Source organism: Ascaphus truei, chromosome 1 (genome assembly GCF_040206685.1).
Source record: "Ascaphus truei isolate aAscTru1 chromosome 1, aAscTru1.hap1, whole genome shotgun sequence".
NCBI classification, from domain to species: domain Eukaryota; kingdom Metazoa; phylum Chordata; class Amphibia; order Anura; family Ascaphidae; genus Ascaphus; species Ascaphus truei.
Genome location: NC_134483.1, coordinates 547749456 through 547769671, shown reverse-complemented (window position 1 = coordinate 547769671; position 20216 = coordinate 547749456). Strand labels below are relative to the sequence as shown.

Below are 20216 nucleotides of genomic sequence, written 5' to 3'. Positions count from 1 at the left end.
GCGCGCCGGAGGGTGCCGGGCGCGCGCCGAAGCAGCGGAAGAGCGCCCTCCGATCGGGGCGCTCTCCCTCCCGCTGCCGGGTCCGCCGGGTCCCCCGGAACCCCCTGCCACCGTCCCCCACATCGCGGGACACCAGGGCTCCCTCGGGGAGCCCTGGACGCGCGTGCAGGGGGCGCAGGCTCCCGATGACGCATAACCGCGCGTCGGTGACTCGCGGCACGCCGAGGGGCGGCCACTAGCAAGCCGGGAAATCTCCCGGCTTGCGGAACTGGCCGCAGTGCAATAAACTGTGTCGGTAGTGTATATAACAAATTTTTGTGGTCAGTGAGAATAGCAACTGGTTCTTTGGAACCCTCCAAAAGGTGCCTCCATTCTTGGAGAGCCAGATTTATGGCCAAAAGTTCACGATTACCAACATCATTATTCCTTTCGGCAGATGAAAATGTCCGTGAAAAAAAACCACAGGGGTGAAGTTTCTCTTGCGGAGATGTCCTCTGGGAAAGAACTGCGCCTGCTCCTACATCCGAGGCGCCGACCTCCAAAGTGAAGGGGAGGGAGGTGTCCAGATGACGAAGGATGGGTGCAGAAACCAAAGCCTTCTTGAGAACCTCAAAATGGGAAGAGCAATAGAAGACACATTTTTGATGAATTTCCTGTAATAGTTGGCAAAGCTGAGAAAACGCTGCACAGTCTTGAGTGAATTAGGCAGCAGCCAATCGAGAACAGCTTTCAGTTTTTTCTGGATCCATGGAGAAGCCTTGGCTGGAGATGATATAGCCTAAGAAGGCAGTAGAGGTCTGGTGGAACAAACACTTCTCCATCTTGGCATATAGGCGATTAGAACAGAGTCTAGAAAGCACTAGTTTGGTATGTTGAATGTGTTCCTCCAGATTTTTAGAAAAAATAAGAATGTCGTCTAGGTAGACTATGACAAAAGTTCCCAATACATCGCAGAAGATGTCGTTCATGAACTCTTGAAAAACGGCAGGAGCGTTACATAAACTAAAGGGCATAACAAGATATTCATAATGTCCTGAACGTGTGTTAAATGCTGTTTTCCCCTCGTCCCCATCCCTTATGCGAATGAGATTATAGGCACCTCTTAAATTGAGCTTAGAGAAGATAGAGGCCCCCTGGAGACGATTGAACAGTTCTGAGATAAGCGGAAGAGGATACCGGTACTTCACCGTGATCTTATTGAGTCCGCGGAAGTCAATGCACGGCCTAAGTGATCCATCCTTCTTCTTCACAAAGAAGAAGCCAGCCCCGGCAGGGGAGGTAGAGTTGTGGATGAATCCTTTCTCCAAATTTTCCTGAATGTAGGACGTCATGGCCTCGGTCTCCGGGACAGAGAGTGGATGTGACTTAGAGTTCGGCAGGATGGTCCCAGGAATGAAATCGATAGGACAATCGTACGGACGATGGGGAGGAAGAACCTCCGCTTGTACCTTGTTGAACACATCCAGGTACTCATGATACACGGTAGGCAGGGTCAATAGTTTAGAAGAAACGGAATCCAGGCCGGCAAGCACTGCAACAGGAGATTCCGCAGGAACGTCATCTGCGGACGAAGGCCACTGGAGAGGCAGAGTCCCGGTCCAGTCAATGCGCGGATTGTGGAGTTGAAGCCAAGGCAATCCTAAAATAATTTGCACTGTAGGAGATTGAAAAATATCGAAGATGATTGCCTCCTTATGACCATCCGCCAAGGTCAATGTAAGTGGAATAGACTCCCAAATGATAAACGCCGGATGGAGTGGTTGGCCGTCGATAGCCTCGAGGCCAATGGGGCCTTCCTTCTGACCATGGGAATTTGACTCCCCAACGCGAACTTCTGGTCCAGGAAGTTAAAACCAGATCCCGAGTCGAGGAAAGCTTCAACCTGCAGGAAAAGGTTCGGACCCTCCAACGTAGCAGGAAACAGAAACTTCTTTGGGAGAGCTTCGGAAGGAGAGGGGCAAGGATAGCCACTCAACCTTTACTGGGTGTGCCTGTTTCCCGGCCTCAGGGGACAATTCAGGAGACGATGTTCCGGAGAAGCACAGTAGAAGCAAAGTCTATTTAGGTGACGCCACGCTCTTTCCGTTGCCCGAAGTTGCTGACTGCCGACCTGCATCGGCTCCGGAGACTCCAGTGCCAGGAGCGGTTTTGTAGGTGACCTGTGAGAAACAACAGAAGAAGGAGAGCGAGAACAGTGCATTTCATGCCGCCGCTCCTGAGTACGCTGATCCATGCATATGCTCAGGGTAATCAACTCCTCCACGGAGGAAGGCCGGGCATGAGTCGCTAGGTCGTCTTTCATTGTATCCGTGAGTCCATGACAATACGCGACAGCGAGTGCCTCATCATTCCATTGGACTTCAGCGGCCAGCGTGCAGAACTTGATGTGGTATTTGGCAGCGAATCTTCGGGCCTGTGACATGTGAAAAAGAGAGAAGGCGGCTGTCTCACGCCGTGCAGGGGTATCAAATACTAGATGAAACTTGCATCTGAAGAGAGAGTAATCTTGTGTTACTTCACTTTTGCGCTCCCACAGGGGGGAAGCCCAGTCGAGAGCGTCTCTGGTGAGCAAGGCGTAGACATATGCTACTTTAGCACAGCCAGTGAGAAACAGGGAGGGGGACATCTCAAACTGCACCTCACATTGGTTTAAGAAACCATGGCAGGTAAGGGGGTCCCCATCGTAGCGATTCGGAGAAGGAATCCGGGGCCCAGAATTGGCGTAGGTGGTGGTCACTGGTGGCGTGCGAACCATGGGGGTCTCCTGAGGGGAGAACTTGGCCAATTGCTGGGAGACAGTAGATAGTTGTGAGCTAACGAATTGCAAAGCTTCTAAGGACATTTTTATGGCGTTTGTTGGGCTCTGTTTACTGTCTCGCCTGTATGCCCGCAGACCTGGAAAGAGCCCAGTATTGAGGTGGGAAAGGTATTACACCACACACCTACAGCAGTGGGAGCAAGCCCGGAGTGTGGTATAGCGTTGCTAAGCCTGTAGAAAGAGTGGTTAGCAATACTTGCAATGTCTTTGGGAGTATGCGTAGGGATAGTCGTGTCCGTGTGCCAATGTCCAAGGGGTCCAGAGTGTAGAGTCATCGGGGTGCAAAGCCAGGTCCAAGGGTTCCAAAGAGCAGCGTGGTCGAGAGTGTAGCAAGGTTCAAAGGGGTACAGGGAGCAGAGTAGTCCAGAACAAGCAGGGGTCAAATTCCACACGCTGATTGGCTGAAATACCTTGTGACACAGTGGCCATCTTGGATTTACCGACGTCATGTTAAAGGTAAATGAAGCACAGCCATTCTAATTGGCTGGCATCATTCCCTTTAAGTGACGTCATGTAAAAAAAATTATTAAAGTCGGAACATGGGTTTAACAGCCAATCAGGTGGCTGGTAACCATTGTGAGGGTAAATGTGACGTCACAAGCCATATTTAAGGCCGTGACGCCTCATTTGAGCCCAAGAAGCCGACGAGACAGCATCGGCTGGGATTTAACATGGGGTTTTATGGATTGACAGATGAAGAAAGAAGATAAAGAAGAACAAGAAATGGTTACAGATGAAGATAGAAGACGGTGAGTAAAGAAAGAAAAAAGAAGATTGGGGTACCTGAGCAGGATCCTGATGGCGGATGGCATCGGATGCTGTTGGAGGCCTTCAAGGTAGGTGAGCTTCTTGTTACCCCGGAAGTCGGAGGGCCACCGCTTCTAATGGTAAGTAAGATATTCAATGTTTGTAAATGTCTCTTTTAACAGGTGTATTCTTCGGATGTGATTTTTTATTTTCTGTGTCATGCACATTGACTGACAATATATTAATCGGTACCTCTTTAGGGTACAGATTAATACATTATTATGCCAATATTTGGGGGGCATTTCTTGTTATTGCAGTTATTGATGTGGATGTGATTGTTTGCTTATGGTTAATGTAAGAAAAGTTTTGCGATTGGTGTTCGCTTATACTTAATGTTATATTATGTTAGCTAATGTGTTTTATGGATACTTCAGAGATAGTTTTAATGTATTTATTTGTCTTTTAATGGTTACATTAATTAATGTAGGATTAATTCATTGTTTACATTGGTTAGTGTTACTATTCATTTTGAGTTGCTTTAGGGATTAATTGGTTTGATTGGGTAATGGTTTAATTAATTCATTGTTGATGTTGTAATTGCTTCTATTGATTGGATTAGCTGGCTACTGATTTTATTAAGTGAAGTGTGTTTTATGGGAGTATAGTTAGGTTTTATTACTGTGTGTCTTGTATATTACTGTATTTTTATTAGGGTGCCAATTGAGTGCTATAGAGGCTTATCATGCCCATATTATTATTATATGGGTATGATGTACCACTATACTACTCAATGAGTATAGGGTGGGTATAGTCAGTCTGGGGTGGGTGCTTAGGCCTCCCGGGTCAGGATGGGTTAACCCCTTAATAACTATAGCGGTTAGGAACCGCTAAGGTGATTAAGGGGTTAGGGACCATTAGAATGTATTTATTTTCTATATATGCTTTCTGGCAACGGAGGACAGAGGGACCTGCTTTTTTGGTAAGTATAACTGTATTTATTTATGTATGCTAATGCAGTGTTAAATAATGGGCAAATAATCTATCATCCCTATCTGGATAATAGTTATTTTGCCCATTACTGTACTGTATGGGTTTGGGCGGAGGGTGGGGGGCATGTATTGATCTGTTTTTAAATATTTATTTAAATATCAATTTCTTTAATAGTGTAGAGGTGCAGGGGGTCTCCGGAGCTGAACCACATTAGTTTTATGTCCGGGGACCCCCTGCTTCCCGAGATACAGGCTCCATTATGGGGTGCCGGTATCCCTCTGCATTGAAATGTCCCGCGTCACGTGACCGGGACATTTCCTTGCATAGGAGATACCGGCACCCCATAAAGGTGCCTGTATCTCGGGAAGCAGGGGGTCCCCGGACATAAAAACAACGTGGTTCAGCTCCGGAGACCCCCTGCAACTCTACACTATTAAAGAAATGGATATTTAAAAAAATACTTTTCGGGCGACATTTCCGCTGGGAGAGGCGGCTCTCTCAAAGCAGCTCTCTCTGCAGCAGAAATGAATCGCTGGTTTAGGCCTTTTCAGAGGGTTGATGCTCTCGCTGGCAGCAACTCACCAGTTGTGGGCATTTTGCTATCACTGGTCTTCGAGCCTTTCTGAATACCGTGATAGCAACGCCCAAAAAAAAACCATTTTAAATTCCCTGGCGAATTTTTTTATGAATGTTCTCTGAATAAGGCCCTATGTCTCATACTACCTAACACTCATACAATACATACATGTTACAAAACATGGCTACGCATCCTACTGTATGTTATTTCAACAATGTACCCAAACCTTATATATATGTTGAAAATACTAAAAATTGGCCATGGGATATTCAAATCTCCCAAAAAAGTCTCCAAACCATTAATTCACAGATTCCAAGTAGCCTGTAATTGAACCAAAACAGACAGGTGAGGTACTGCCCAATTACTTGTGGTAACACCTACTCCTACTTCAAACCTATATTAAGTCCCACATTTTCCTAATTGTTGGTAACACTTCATTTACCCAAAAAGGAACCCAGCTCAAAATCAATATTAAGCCCATTTGGGGAAAGGGTCTTGAGTTCATAAATCCAAAAGGCCTCTCGTCTATTGATTTGTTTGATATTATCTCCACCTCGCCAATTGGGTGTACACAATTCAATAGGTTGACAAACAAGGCCTTTTGTATTTTTATCATGATGCGTCAAGAAATGGTGGGACACACTATGTGTCCTTAAACCCTTCTTAATGTTATAGACGTGTTCATATATACGTCTTTGAAAGGTTCGACCTGTGCGTCCCACAAATTGCAGGCCACAGGGGCACTGCAACATATAAATTACAAACTCAGACTTGCATGTAATGTGTGACATAATACTATAGACCTTGGCAGTAACATTAGATTTAAATTCTGTACTGCAAGTACTATACTTGCAGGCTATGCATTTTCTACACGGTCTAAACCCATTGTGAACCTGAATGCTTTTCACTTTTCTTTCTCCTTGATTTAAATGACAGCTGGGTGCCAATTTATTCCTGAAGTTGCTTGCTTTTTTAAAAACAATAGATGGTTGTGGCGTTAATATCTGTGATAGAGTTGCATCCTGCAACAATATTGGCCAATGTTTGTCAAAGATGTTTCTAATTTTAGGGGCCATGGCGTTATACTGTGTGATAAAGGAAATATTGTTTTCCTGGCCACCCCCTTTATCTTTATACTCTAGGAGTTTACTCCTGTCCATTTTTTGAACAAGAGATATGGTATTCTCAAGTTCATCCTCTGGGTAATGCCGTTCAATAAATTTGTTTTTCAGTTCATCCGCCTGTTTTGCAAAGGATTCCAAATTGGAACAATTGCGCCTCAGACAGATGAACTGTCCTTTCGGAATATTCCAAATCCATTGTGGATTATGATGACTGTTGGCCATAACGTAATTATTGGCCTGTAAAGGCTTGAAAAATGTTTGGGTGTGAATATGGTCATTAACAATATTAATAATCAGATCCAAAAATTTTATAGCAATTTTTTCATATTGGCATATATTTTTTTGGTTATCATTAAAGTACAAAATAAATTCATCCAATAAATCCAGACTACCGTCCCAAATGAAAATAACGTCATCGATGTAGCACCGCCAGAGCACGAGGTTTGCACCAAATCGGATCGTGGGAACCAATACCACACTCTGATTGGCTGAAATTCCATGTGACGCTGACCATCTTGGATTTAGTGACGTCATCTTAAAGGCAAATGAAGCACAGTCATTTTGATTGGCTGGCATCACTCCCTTTAAGTGACGTCATGTAAAAAAAAAATAATTAAAGTCGGAACATGGTTTTAACAGCCAATCAGGTGGCTGTTAACCATTTTGAGGCTAAATGTGACATCACAAGCCCTATTTAAGGCCGTGACGCCTCATTTGAGCCCAAAAAGACGACGAGACAACAACGGTTGGGATTTACCATGGGGTTTTTTGGATTAAAAGATCAAGATAGAAGATAAAGAAGATCAAGAAATGGTGACAGATGAAGATAGAAGAAGGTGATTAAAGAAAGAAAAAAGAAGATTTGGGTACCTGATCTGGATCTTCATGGCAGATGGCATCGGATGCTGTTGGAGGCCTCCAAGGTACATGTGAGCTTCCTGTTACCCTGGGAGTCGGAGGGCCACCGCTTCTAATGGTAAGTAATATATTGAATGTTTGCAAATGTCTCTTTTTACAGGTTTCTTCATTGGATGTGTTTTTTGATTTTTTGGGGGAGGCACATTGACTGATAATATATTAATCTGTACTACTTTAGGGTACAGATTAATACATTACTATAACAATATTTGGGGGGCATTTCTGGCTTGGTATTGCTGTTGGTTTTTTTAATTTCAGTTTCTTATGTGGATGTCATTGTTTTTTTTTTTTCCTGGTTAATGGTAATACAATGTTTGCGATTGGTGTTCGTTAATACACTGGCGACACACTTTATCGCAGTGCGGCCAGATCCGCAAGCCGGGAGATTTCCCGGCTTGCTAGTGGCCGCCCCTCGGCATGCCGCGCGTCATAGACGCGCGGTCACGCGTCATCGGGAGCCTGCGCCCCCTGCACGCGTGTCCAAGGGCTCCCCGAGGGAGCCCTGGTGTCCCGCGATCGCGGGACAGCGGCAGGGGGTTCCGGGGGACCCGGCGGACCCGGCAGCGGTAGGGAGAGCGCCCCGATCGGAGGGCGCTCTTCCGCTGCTTCGGCGCGCGCCCGTCACACTCGGGCGTGCGCCAGGCTACTGCTGCGGCACAGAACGGGCAAATGCTCGAATAAACTGTGCCGCAGCAGTAGTTCATGAATGTTGTAGTAATTAATTGGTTTGATTGGTTAGTGTTACTATTAATTTTGAGTTGGTTTAGTAACAATGTGGTTGAATTGGTTACTTTATAAAATAATTCAGAGTTGTTTTAGGAATGAATTATTTTGATTGGTTAATGGTTTAATTAATTCACTGTTGATGTTGATATTGCTTGTATTGATTGGATTAGCTGGCTACTGTTTTTATTTAGTGAAGTGTGTTTTTTTGGAGTTTAGTTATGTTTTATTATTGTGTGTCTTGTGTATTAATGTATTGTAAATAGGGTGCCCATTGAGTGCTATAGAGGCTTATCATGCCCATATTATTATTATATGGGTATGATGTACAACTATACTACTCAATGGGTACAGGGTGGGTATAGTCAGTCAAGGGTGGGTGCTTAGGCCACCAGGGTTTGTATCGGGTCAGGGTGGGTTAACCTCTTAATGACTATAGCGCTAAGGTTAATGAAGGTTAATGAAGGGGTTAAGTCCCCCCGCAACCTCCCTGCAAGGCCTAAACAGCCTAAACAGCCACTAAAGGCCAAATTCCCCCTTCACCCACCCTCGCTAGCCACAGTAAGCCTGGCATGGGTGTTGAACTCCTTCATTGCCTTAGCGGTTAGCCGCTAAGATAATGAAGTTGCTGTAAATGCATTTTTCCTGCATCGGATGCATGCCGGGGGGCTCCGGTGCTGGTATTAATGGCTATCAGCTCCGGAGACCCCTGGCATCAATCCGAGACAGGAAAAGGGCCTGATTATTTCTAAGTCCCGACACATCGCAGCTCATCGAGGCATCTCCCCACCAATTTTCCTACATTTTGAGGTGAATTGGATTTGGGGAGAAGATCGCCTTTTAGGGCTGTGATAGGCGGCGATAGCCGACTCGCGGGTACTAGAATCGCGCGAGTTTTTTATCCTTCCGAAAATGGTCGATAAGCGGCTGATTGCCGCTCAATTGGCGATTTTCTTTTGATCATAAGATTTTGAGTCGATACAGGCCGTTATCGAGCAGTTATCAAGGCTTACTGAATACGAGTAGCCATTTTGGTCGATAAGTGCTCGATAAGGCCCTTATCGAGGCTTTCTGAATGAGACCCTAAATGTTTATGTAACTGTGACGGGAGGGATAACCAGGCTATATAATAAAGGCCAAGCCCGTTTGGTTACCCCTGCTCCGTGTATAAGGGTCCAAGATTGTACTTTATGTAATAAAACCCTTTTCTGTTTTTTTTTCTTTCCGGGCATGCAGTCAAGTTGGCCCCTATTCATGCCAGGACGTATGTACTTGAGTGTAACACCGGTACTCCGCCTGTCCTAACACCTTGGCATCTCTGAGACTTTCAAGTCCGGGACCCGAGAAGACACAGTGGCACCAAGCCTTGTGACGATCTGGTCTCTCGGAACCACAAATCTGGAAATCGCACAGTTCATTTACAGTACCTATTAAATAAAACTGTTTAATAAAATACACTTTACACTGTCTTTGCTAAAAATGTCTAAGTCTTTCTTTGGTGCCAGGTTTAGAATAAGAATGTATATTATCTATTTTTACTAGCCATATCCCTGCCACACTGCAAAAAACAGATTTTACACTTTTACACAAAATAAACCTTGCAGCTTTATCATATACCTGGAGCACCCCCTGAACCCCAATACCAGGTTCAGGGGGACTTAGACATGAACTGGGCATCACCCCTTATGTTAGGGACCCCTGGGGATACCTTGATCCCCTATGAACATTTTACCTTTCTTGTCTGTGCTGAAGCAGAGACTCCTGGATGTGAGCTGCAAGAACATTTTCAGGGTAGGATTTTGACCTGAGCATCGTGCTTCAATGTATCTGAGAATATCACCTGATTCTCAGCTACATTTTTGGGGTATCCCGTAACATGGGGACCCCGTGACATAGACACAATCTGTAAAGACTTTCTCCACCAAACCCACCCTGAAACTGATAGCCTCGCAATCTCTGCTTGCTAGCTCTCCTGGAAAGGCAAAAGCATACAAATTCTTTATTGTCGCATATTTTCATACAATGCATAGCAGCACATACACGCTAAGCCAGGTCCAAGAGCGGACACTCTAGGACTCCCCAACGTGACTCTGGGGCAACCAAGTGGGCTTGACCTTTTTTTGCAAACCTGGTTACCCCCACACAATCACACAAGGTGACCCACAAACAGTATATGGTTTGTGGGTGCCCAACCATACATAAGGTTGGGGGGACTCTGAGTACAAACTGAGTCAAAGGGAAAGTGTGTGGGGAAATAAGGCAGACAGAAATAAAGAGACAACATGTTTTCCTTTTCTGTTCCCAGTACCCAAAAGACTCCAAACTTTGGGAGTCTAAGTCTTAGGTGGGGGTTTGGGGTGAAAAGCAAGACATTGTGATTGCAGGAGGTCTGGGGACAAAGTTACCGGTGGCCCTATACTTCTCCCTGACTTACTCGCGCTATTTTCGGGTACCCTGGGTGAGTTGCACTGGGGCCATACAGTGTCTCCCTGACTCCTAGTTTTCAAAACCCAAGATCCTCACATAAAGTCCCACATAGCTGAAGGGGTTCCCCGATACTCAGTGTTTATTAAAATGTATTTCAGTGTGTTTTACATTCTGAACCGATGTCCAAACAGGCAGCCCGTGCAAACCCATAGGCGCCGGTATGTCTGCTGGACATCAGAGTTCAAAGCAGCCGGAGGATGCCCAGAGGTGTGAATGGCATTTGGTCAGCGGAGAAAGACGGCTTCAATTTCAAGCCTGGGAAGCCTGCCTGCCTGCCATAGATTAAGGATACAGGGGTGGTTTCGGCGCAACTGCCGAATCGAGTCAAAGAGGCTCCCGGATGTTCTTCAATAAACTTTATTCTTACAAAAACACACAAGGGCTTACACCGCAATCTCCCCCTCTACGCGTTTCACCCTTACAGATAGGGCTTCGTCTCGGAGTGGGGAGAAGCGGTAGCTGCCTGATTAAATACAGGAAAAGCCCGCGAAAACGGTTATTAACCCTTATTCTTTTTAAAACTTAGACTTCAGTAGATTTTGCAATGTATAAACATACTTTTTATCAAAGAAAAACAATGCATTCCTACCACTCCCATGTAAATTAAAAGATATAGTGAATTTCTTCCAGAGTCATATCTTAAACAAGAAGTAATCAGCCAAGCTGAGGCATTAAGAACACATATTATAACACAGACTCAATATAAAATATCATAAAAAAGCATAGAACAGGAAAATAACAAACCTAACTGGGTCTAGGACGTTGCGAAGAGAAAACATGTTGTTTTATATGAATCCCCACGGATTGAAATTGGAACAATCCATCGACGGATTTTACACAGCGCAACCAATTTTTAAAGGAAAAGTCGGGGAATTCCGGAAAGTGAATTTTGACAGTTTTCACCCACCCCTACCTGGGATGAACTGTCCCTTTCAGGATAAGAACCCCTGTACTGTATAAACACACTGTACATTTCTTGCTTCTCAAATTTACTCCCTAAATACAGAACAGGCAGAAGGTTTATTTCTTTAATGAATTAACAAACAATGTATTTTATAAGTATCCAACAATTCTGTACAAAAGAAATGATGCATATAAATATATTTTCTATTTTAAAGTTGCAGCATTATGTGGAAAAAGTTCCTTATAAGGATGCATTGAACTCAGATATGTTTTTTGATGAAAAGGGAGAATTGGTCATCAGCTATATGATCAGTAACTGGATTTTAATACACAATAAGAGAAAGAGTTTTGACATTGTTGGCGATTTCAAACACTGGCTTCCAGATGCTCAGCAGTTTCGTATTAACACAAGTACGATATTATGGAAGAATAACATCAACCAGGTGAGAAGCAATTTTAGATACAGTATTAAATCAAATTAGAAGAATTTTACAATGATTGCTTGACATGAGAAAGGGAGTAGAAACCTCAAAAGCTTGTCCTATTAAAAGAAAAGTACTTATTTATGTATTATTATGTATTATATATAATGGAAGAAGAGATCAGTGTATCTCGAAAGCTCGCACAAATAAAAGCATTTCGTTAGCCACAGAACGGTATCATCTATTTATTTTTTGATTATATATATATATATATATATATATATATATATAATTTATTATTATTTGCTTTTATATATAAAAGCACGCCCCTGAGGAAGGTCCTATACAGGACCGAAACGTTGGATTTATATGTGCCTGCTTTTTTTCAAATACACTTTTGCAATATACCTTGAGTGCTGTTTTTTGTCTCCTTGGTGGGACACCTGGTTTCCTGTTATTTTTGTTGAACAAGCACCTATTTCTTTGGAGCCTTTGAAGTGCCTGCTGTTATATGTATGTATATATATATATATATATATATATATATATATATATATATATATATATATATATATATATATATATATATATACTGTATATATATAGTGACAACCACATCACGTTGAGGTCCCGTTTATCCCAGCTAAGGCCGGAAACACAGCACTTCTATTTAAATAGGGTTTATTTATAGGGTTTTAAGTAACATATTCGCAGGCCCACCATCCCTTTAAGAAAACCAAACCAAAATAAAAAGCATAAATAAAAACCTCTCCTTGTAAGGGAGATAACTGACTTCTTCAGGCCCTTACTATCAGGATCGCCAGTTAAGCCGGTTGTCAGCCCAAAACATGCCCTGGCATAGGCAATAGAGTAACAGCAAAGTCTTTGCATATACTGCTCCGACAAAGTTTATTAGAGCAAAAACCGCACGGCAGGATGCGTGGCCGAAGCGTGGAGAAGCGTTGAGAAGCGGCTCGTTCACGTGACGTCGGTGACGTCACGTGCGCGCCCGGCTTCCCCGGCTTCCCCGGCTTCCCCGACTCCCCTGAAGGTTTGAAGTGAGGTAAGCGGGGGAGCGGGGAAGCAGAGGGGCACAGCAGGAGCAGCTAGGGGGTCGGGAAGGTGTATAAATTGCGCGCGGATTGGAGGGGGGGGGAACGGAGGGGACGCGGCTGGATGCGGCTGGCGCGCTGACTATTCTCAGCACCAGCTGGAGTAAGTCCCGGTCAACCGGCGGCTTTTGCTCGAATTAACTTTGTCGCCACTGTAATAGAAAGGGTTTTGCTTATCTTAGTCCATCTGGCGATGTTCCTGCTTCAGCACGGCTCTCTCAGCAGTGTCTCTCGCTCTCTGCAAGCTTCTTTACACCGCTTCAGCATGGCTCTCTCAGCAGCATCTCTCACTCTCTGCCAGCTTCTTTACACTGCTTCAGCAAGGCTCTCTCAGCAGTGTCTCTCACTCTCTGCCAGCTTCTTTAACCAGCTACTGGTAGCTGTGGAGCCCCTTCTGGCTCCCTCCTTCTCTGATGGCAAACGGTCAGTCTCTCTCACTGGCTTTGGCTTTCTGGTTCTGGCTCCTCATCTCAAGCTTCCAGAATCTTTTGAACCTGCAATCTTTCAGGAATCCTGATTAATTAGGCTGCATGTGCAGGCAGGTTAACTGGTTGAGTGCTGGAAGGTACACATATCCTCCACTCCAGCCTGCTGAGTCAGTAACTTTGTATATATATATTGTGACAGAGTCACTGACTTAGTAGGCTGGAACAGTGAATAGAGAGACGCTGCAGCCAGTACACAGAGCATTAATCTCCTCAGAGAGAGAAAGCACAGCTGAAGACTGATTAAACAGGGGCTGAACTCATCAGTGAAACAAGTGCTTTAAAAAGCAGGTAGTTGCTCACACAAGGTGAGCTTGTTTTTCCCAGGAGGCTGGAGAGACTTCTCCCGGCTAGGAAGCCCTAGCTGTTGCTCTGGTCCCCCAGTCCTGTGAGCAGCTTTGCTGCTGGGACCAGCTTGGACCCCAACCCAGGATAAAGATAAAGATTACTGCGAGCTGGACACAGCCTTCTCCCCGGAACCGGTGTTCCTGTTTGCTATTGGAGCTGCATTACAGATAAGACTTTATTATGATACTTATTTGTTATACTTTGTAGAGCACATGTTTTCGGCATAACCAGATTACCTGGCTGCCCTGTTAGTAAGGGCTCAAGAAGTGAGTTAGTTTCCCTAATGGGAATAGGCTTTATTTTCTTGAAAGTAGTTTCTTAAAGGGACAGTGCACCCGTACTTTATTTTGGTTGTGGCTAATAAACCACTACAGTTTAAAGTTTCTCATCGTGTCTAGCGTCTTACTGACCCCGCCGCGAAGCCATCCTGCCACAATATATATATATTATATATATGAAAAAGAATAGGCAGACATGCACACTAAGGGACATTGACTCGTTTATTAATATTAATATATCCCAATACATGTACAAATAAGGGGAAACCAATATATCAAAAATGGCAAATAAAGGGTTAAAAAAGGGTTTAAAAGGGTTAAAAACCAGGGTTAACCAAAATAGGGCGGAGAGGAGAACAGGAGAATATCACATCCACACTAGATAATCAAAGAAAGGATCCGGAACCGATCAATGAACATACCAAAAAGGCAAGGAGATACGAAGAGCCCTGCACACCCTCCGCCTGCAAACTCCACGGGAACAGTCTCACATGACCTTTACGCGTTTCGCACATCGTGCTTTGTCAGCAGGTCACGTGATGACGCTGTCCCTGGAGTTAAATAGCATACCGCAGCCAATGAATGCCTAAATGAATGGCAATTGAAAACACTGGACTGCAATCATACATTCCGATCTCCCGGCTGCCAAATGACTAGCCAAGGCCACGAAATCAATTAGAAGTTTAACCCAATCAGGCTAACTGTGTCCTGTATGATGAATTAATGCAATTTTTACAAAAACCACAACTGAACATTTTAAACAATTTGAAACATCATAAATTAATTTAAAAACACATGACATTCAACACACTCTGAAAATCAAGAATGCACACTAAAACCAAATAAAAATACTGATATTGATATTGATATTGAAAACCGTCATTTTATAAATTAATCAAGTTTAGAAACGTTCAAAAAAACAATAATGTTGACTCATTTAAATAAAAAGATAATAATATAAACTCTTATATATTAAAAAGGGATGAATCACCATAAGATGTAATAAACAACAAGTATTCTATACTTTAAGGAAGGGAGCCAATTCTATATAGTCATTTAATCCCTGAGGATGTCTGGATTGCATTGTGTACAGATAGATCCGGAAATAATTGGACACTGTTACTAGTTTTGTTGTTTCGGCTGTGTACCAAAATAAATTCAAGTTACAGTTAAATAATGAATATGGGCTTAAAGTGCAGTCTATCAGCATTAATGTGAGGGTATTCACATCCAAATTGGAGGAAGGGTTTAGAAATTACATCTCTTTAATATGTAGCTCCCTCTTTTTCAAGGGACCAAAAGTAATTGGACAATTGACTCAAAAGCTTTTTCATGGACAGGTGTGGGCTATTTCTTTCTTATTTCATCATCAATTAAGCAGGTAAAAGGTCTGGAGTTGATTCCAGGTGTAGGATTTGCATTTGGAAGCTGTTGCTGTGAACCCACAACATGCGGTCAAAGGAGCTCTCAATGCAAGTGAAACAGGGCATCCTTAGGCTACAAAAATATAGAAAATCCATTAGAGTGATAGCAGGAACATTAGGAGTGGCCAAATCAACAGTTTGGTACATTCTGAGAAAAAAAGAACGCAGTGGTGAGCTTTTCAACACAAAAAGTCCTGGACGTCCATGGAAGACAACAGTGGTGGATGATCGTAGGATCCTTTCCATGGTAAAGAAAAACCCCTTCACAACATCCAGCCAAGTGAAGAACACTCTCCAGGAGGTAGGCATATCATTATCCAAGTCTACCATAAAGAGAAGACTTCACGAGAGAAAATACAGAGGGTTCACCACAAGGTGCAAACCATTCATAAGCCTCAAGAATAGAAAGGCCAGATTAGACTTTGCCAAACAATATCTAAAAAAGCCAGCCCATTTCTGGAACAGCATTCTTTGGACAGATGAAACTAAGATCAACCTGTACCAGAATGATGGGAAGAAAAAAGCATGGAGAAGGCTTGGAATGGCTCATGATCTGAAGCATACCACATCATCTGTAAAACAGTGGAGGCAGTGTGATGGCATGGGCATGCATGGCTTACAATGGCAGTGGGTCACTAGTGTTTATTTATGATGTGACAGAAGACAGAAGCAGCGGGATGAATTCTAAAGTGTATAGGGATATATTGTCTGCTCAGATTCAGCCAAATCAGCTAAGTTGATTGGACGGCGCTTCACTTTACAGATGGACAATGACCCAAAACATACTGCGAAAGCAACCCAGGAGTTTTTAAGGCAAAGAAGTGGAATATTCTGCAATTGCCGAGTCAATCACCTGATCTCAACCCGATCGAGCATGCATTTCACTTGCTGAAGACAAAACTTAAGGCAAAAAGACCCACGAACAAACAACAACTGAAGACAGCTGCAGTAAATGCCTGGCAAAGCATCACAAAGGAGGAAACCCAGCGTTTGGTGATGTCCATGCGTTCCAGACTTCAAGCAGTCATTGCCTGCTAAGGATTCTCGACAAAGTATTAAAAATGAACATTTTATTTATGATTGTGTTAATTTGTCCAATTACATTTGAGCCCCTGAAATAAGGGGACTGTGTATGAAAATGGTTGCAATTCCTAAACGTTTCATACGATTTTTTTGTTCAACCCCTTGAATTAAAGCTGAAAGTCTGCACTTCTATTGGATTTCAGTTGTTTCATTTCAAATCCATTGTGGTGGCGTACAGAGCCAAAATTATGAAAATTGTGTCAGTGTCCAATTATTTACGGACCTAACTGTATATCCAGGATTGTTCCTTTCTATTTAAACGAAGTTCCATGTTGCCTAAACTTTTGTCTACAGTGATAACTTCAATACTCATAAAGGATATTCCACTAGGGTCACACTGATGACAATCTTTAAAATGTTTTAAAAAGTGGGTTAAGGGCATATTTTTATCAATTAATTTTTGCACATTTTTTATATTTCTCATACAGTATGTTCCCTAACCCGAATTTCATACTTCTTTTGGTTTTGCCAATGTATTGAAACCCACATTTACATTGAAGCAAATAAACCACATGGGTGGTGGAACAATTAATAAATTGGTTAATTTTAAAACTTCGCTTTGAAGCAAAAGAAACTACCTCTTTTTAGTTTAACATGTTGGGACACACTTTGCATTTACTACACTTGTAGTTGCCCTTTAGTCCCAGACATAGGACCCTCATGACTAGAATCAGAACGCAATTGACTGGGAGCTATTAATCTTTTTAAATGTTGCGCTTTTTTATAGACAATTTTTGGTTTGGATAAGATATGTGCACCCAACACTGGATCCAAAGACAGAACCTTCCAGTGTTTACAAATAGCTTGCTGTATAGCCTTATGTTGATCATTAAATTGTGTAATAAACACTGGAGAATTCCCACTCTTTGTTTGGCTGACACATGTGACCTCATCTAATGTAGATGTAGTTTCTGCCACAACATGTGTTGTCTGAATGTCCACTCCCTTTTTAAAGTCATGTCTCTTGGGCTTTTTATTTTTGTTTTTTTAGTAGATTTTTTCTTTTGGCAAGGTTGACTTTATCCATGGCACAATCTAAAAGATCTTTGTCATAATCTTTCTGCAAAAACCTTTTTAAGAATAACGCCTGAGTTTGAAATTACCCCTCATGAGTACAATTCCTTTTCAATCGAGCAAATTGGTTGAAAAGTATATTTTCAATCCAGGATTTAAAATGGCAACTGGAGGGATAGATGTATGAATTCACATTAGTTTCCTTGAAATAGGTCTTAGTACAAATTTGTTCAAATTCAATAAAAATTTCAAGGTCAAGGTAATGTACTATTGAATCACTATTTTCTCCACTAAATTGTAAATTAAATGTGTTAACATTCAATTGAGCAATATAATCAAGGAGGGAAATGTCATCACCATCCCAGATGATGATAATATCATCTATATATCTCCTCCACAGAATTAACTGTGGAGGAGGTACCTCAGCCACAGTGAGTTTCTCCCACCACCCCATATACACATTTGCAAATGATTGGACAAACATGGCGGTACCAAGTATTTGCAAATTATATTCAGATTCAAAAAGATAAAGATAACCCTTTACTTGCCATTTTTGTCATATTGGTTTCCCCTTATTTTTACATATATTGGGATATATTAATATTAAAAAACAAGTCAATGTCCCTTATTGCGCCTGTCTTCCTATTCTTTTTCTGTCTGTGAGCTCCCTTCCAGGAGCTCACGTTTATAGGGGGTGTGGGGAGTCCCTCAGACTGACGGCAGCAAGAGGGACCATATCTACAGACAGCGTTAGCGCGGAGTGACTTTTCTGTTAATATATATATATATATATATATATATAAGCAATACGATACCGTTTGGAAACGAAATCAGCAGGCAGCACTCCAGAATTGAACAAACAAGTGTATTGAAAAAATAAACACAAAACCAACGTTTCGGTCCACGAATGGGACCTTTGTCAAGGTGGTGCAGTTACAGGACAGAAGTGTCACTGCAGCAATGTGAATAGGGACCACAGTTCAGCTCTATGGCTTCTGCCACACACATACATGTGGAGCCTACACACACCACTTTTGGCTTGGGAGCCACTGTGTGAACTTTAATCCCCCTGCAGTGGCTTCCACTATATTTCTCCTATTGAGCTACTAAGTACATCTTGTACTGAGTGCTCACATTGAGGTTACCCAAGGTCAGCACTGCATCTGACATCACGCTGTGCAATCAACTTGATTTGCAGCACCTGTTATTTGTGAGTATTCTAGGGGTATATATATGTGTTCACTTCTGTCCTGTAACTGCACCACCTTGACAAACGTCCCATTCGTGGACCGAAACGTTTTTTTTTTTTTTTTTTTCAATACACTTGTTTGTTCAATTCTGGAGTGCTGCCTGCTGATTTCGTTTCCAAACGGTATCGTATTGCTTATTCTCTTATTCTTCATTATAGGATCTGCACCCACACCAGTGACTATTATTACGGAGTGCTTTTTGTTCTTTTTCTATGTTATATATATATATATATATATATATATATATATATATATATACAGTGGTCGACAAATCACCAAAAAATCTACTTGCCCAACAAAAAAATCTACTCACCACCTAGTACCAAACGTGTGATGCCTGGGCCAATAGTAGCTTGCCACGATGTTAAATCCACTCGCCCGGGGCGTGCAAATGTATAGGTTTGTCGAACACTATATATATATATATATATATATATATATATATATATATATATATATATATATATATTTACAAAGATGTAGCGCTAAGGTGGAATAATTGTATTTAGTGGTGTAAGATATTAAATTATTAAACTTAAATAGTGAAATAATTGTATATTAAACTATACTATAAATAGAAACAAACCATAACGTGACAAGTGACATATAATAAAAAAAAACAAATAAATCCAAAATTTTTTCCACTTGGTGAATATCTACAGAGGTGAAAGTCCCAAAATAAACAGATCCAGGGAGCACTTTGCAGCTTCAGATGAAGTGGTACTGTATAGCCAACCACTATAATATCTAAGAAAACAAAACAAAGAGAAGCGCAGTCTCCATAGTATGTAACTGTATAACAAGTTGGTACATTTATTAAAACAAGCAGCCCCAAGGAATTGCATTTACAGGATTAAAAAACAAACATTCATTGGAGAGAAATATCTGTTGGGAGTCAACCATGGAAGTGGGGGAGTCCGGAATCAACAGGGTGCACCTTATCAGATGGTTGTCACATATAGCTCCTGCCACGATCTGGCGCCGATCTGCTGTGTCTGTCAGAGCCTCAGCATGCTCTGCTCCTGCTTCAATCAGTTACTGTACCAGCAGTAAGAAAATCAGCTGGCTAGATTGCTGAAACACCAGGGAACTCCACGTGCACACACCCTCACGTGATGATGTCACCGTCCCTACGTGTTTCGTCATGCTACGTGACTTCGTCAGGGGAGTGTTTGATTGGTCAATAGCAGCCAATTAAATAGTCTGAGATCCAAGTAGAGCTATTCTCACTACTGCACCGACACACTTTATTCGAGCAAATACCCAGTATGTACCTGGCAGATACCTGGAATGCGCCGCTCCTCACCTCTGACAAGCCCCGTTGCGTTTGCCTTCCCAGCCTGGGTTCATGCCTGGCTGACGGGCGGCTGATCTGTTAAATAATAATGATTAGGATTTAATAGGCTGCAATGCTTCGCGTGTCTACCAGATGGCATAAATTCATGAATTGTAATGCAGTATATATATATACTGTGCAGTATTGCAGCTAGCGGGAATAAAATGCTTCAATCCC

The 20216-nt window shown here is 42.5% G+C and overlaps 1 protein-coding gene across 1 annotated transcript in view; it reads left to right on the top strand.

Annotated features, from left to right (window-relative positions):
- Positions 1–20216, top strand: part of LOC142465673 (vomeronasal type-2 receptor 26-like) — a 117626-nt gene that overhangs the window by 76627 nt on the left and 20783 nt on the right. Inside the window, exon 4 of the mRNA XM_075569889.1 lies at positions 11503–11730. Within this exon, the coding sequence (XP_075426004.1) occupies positions 11503–11730 (228 nt within the window). The remainder of the gene's footprint in view (positions 1–11502; positions 11731–20216) is intronic.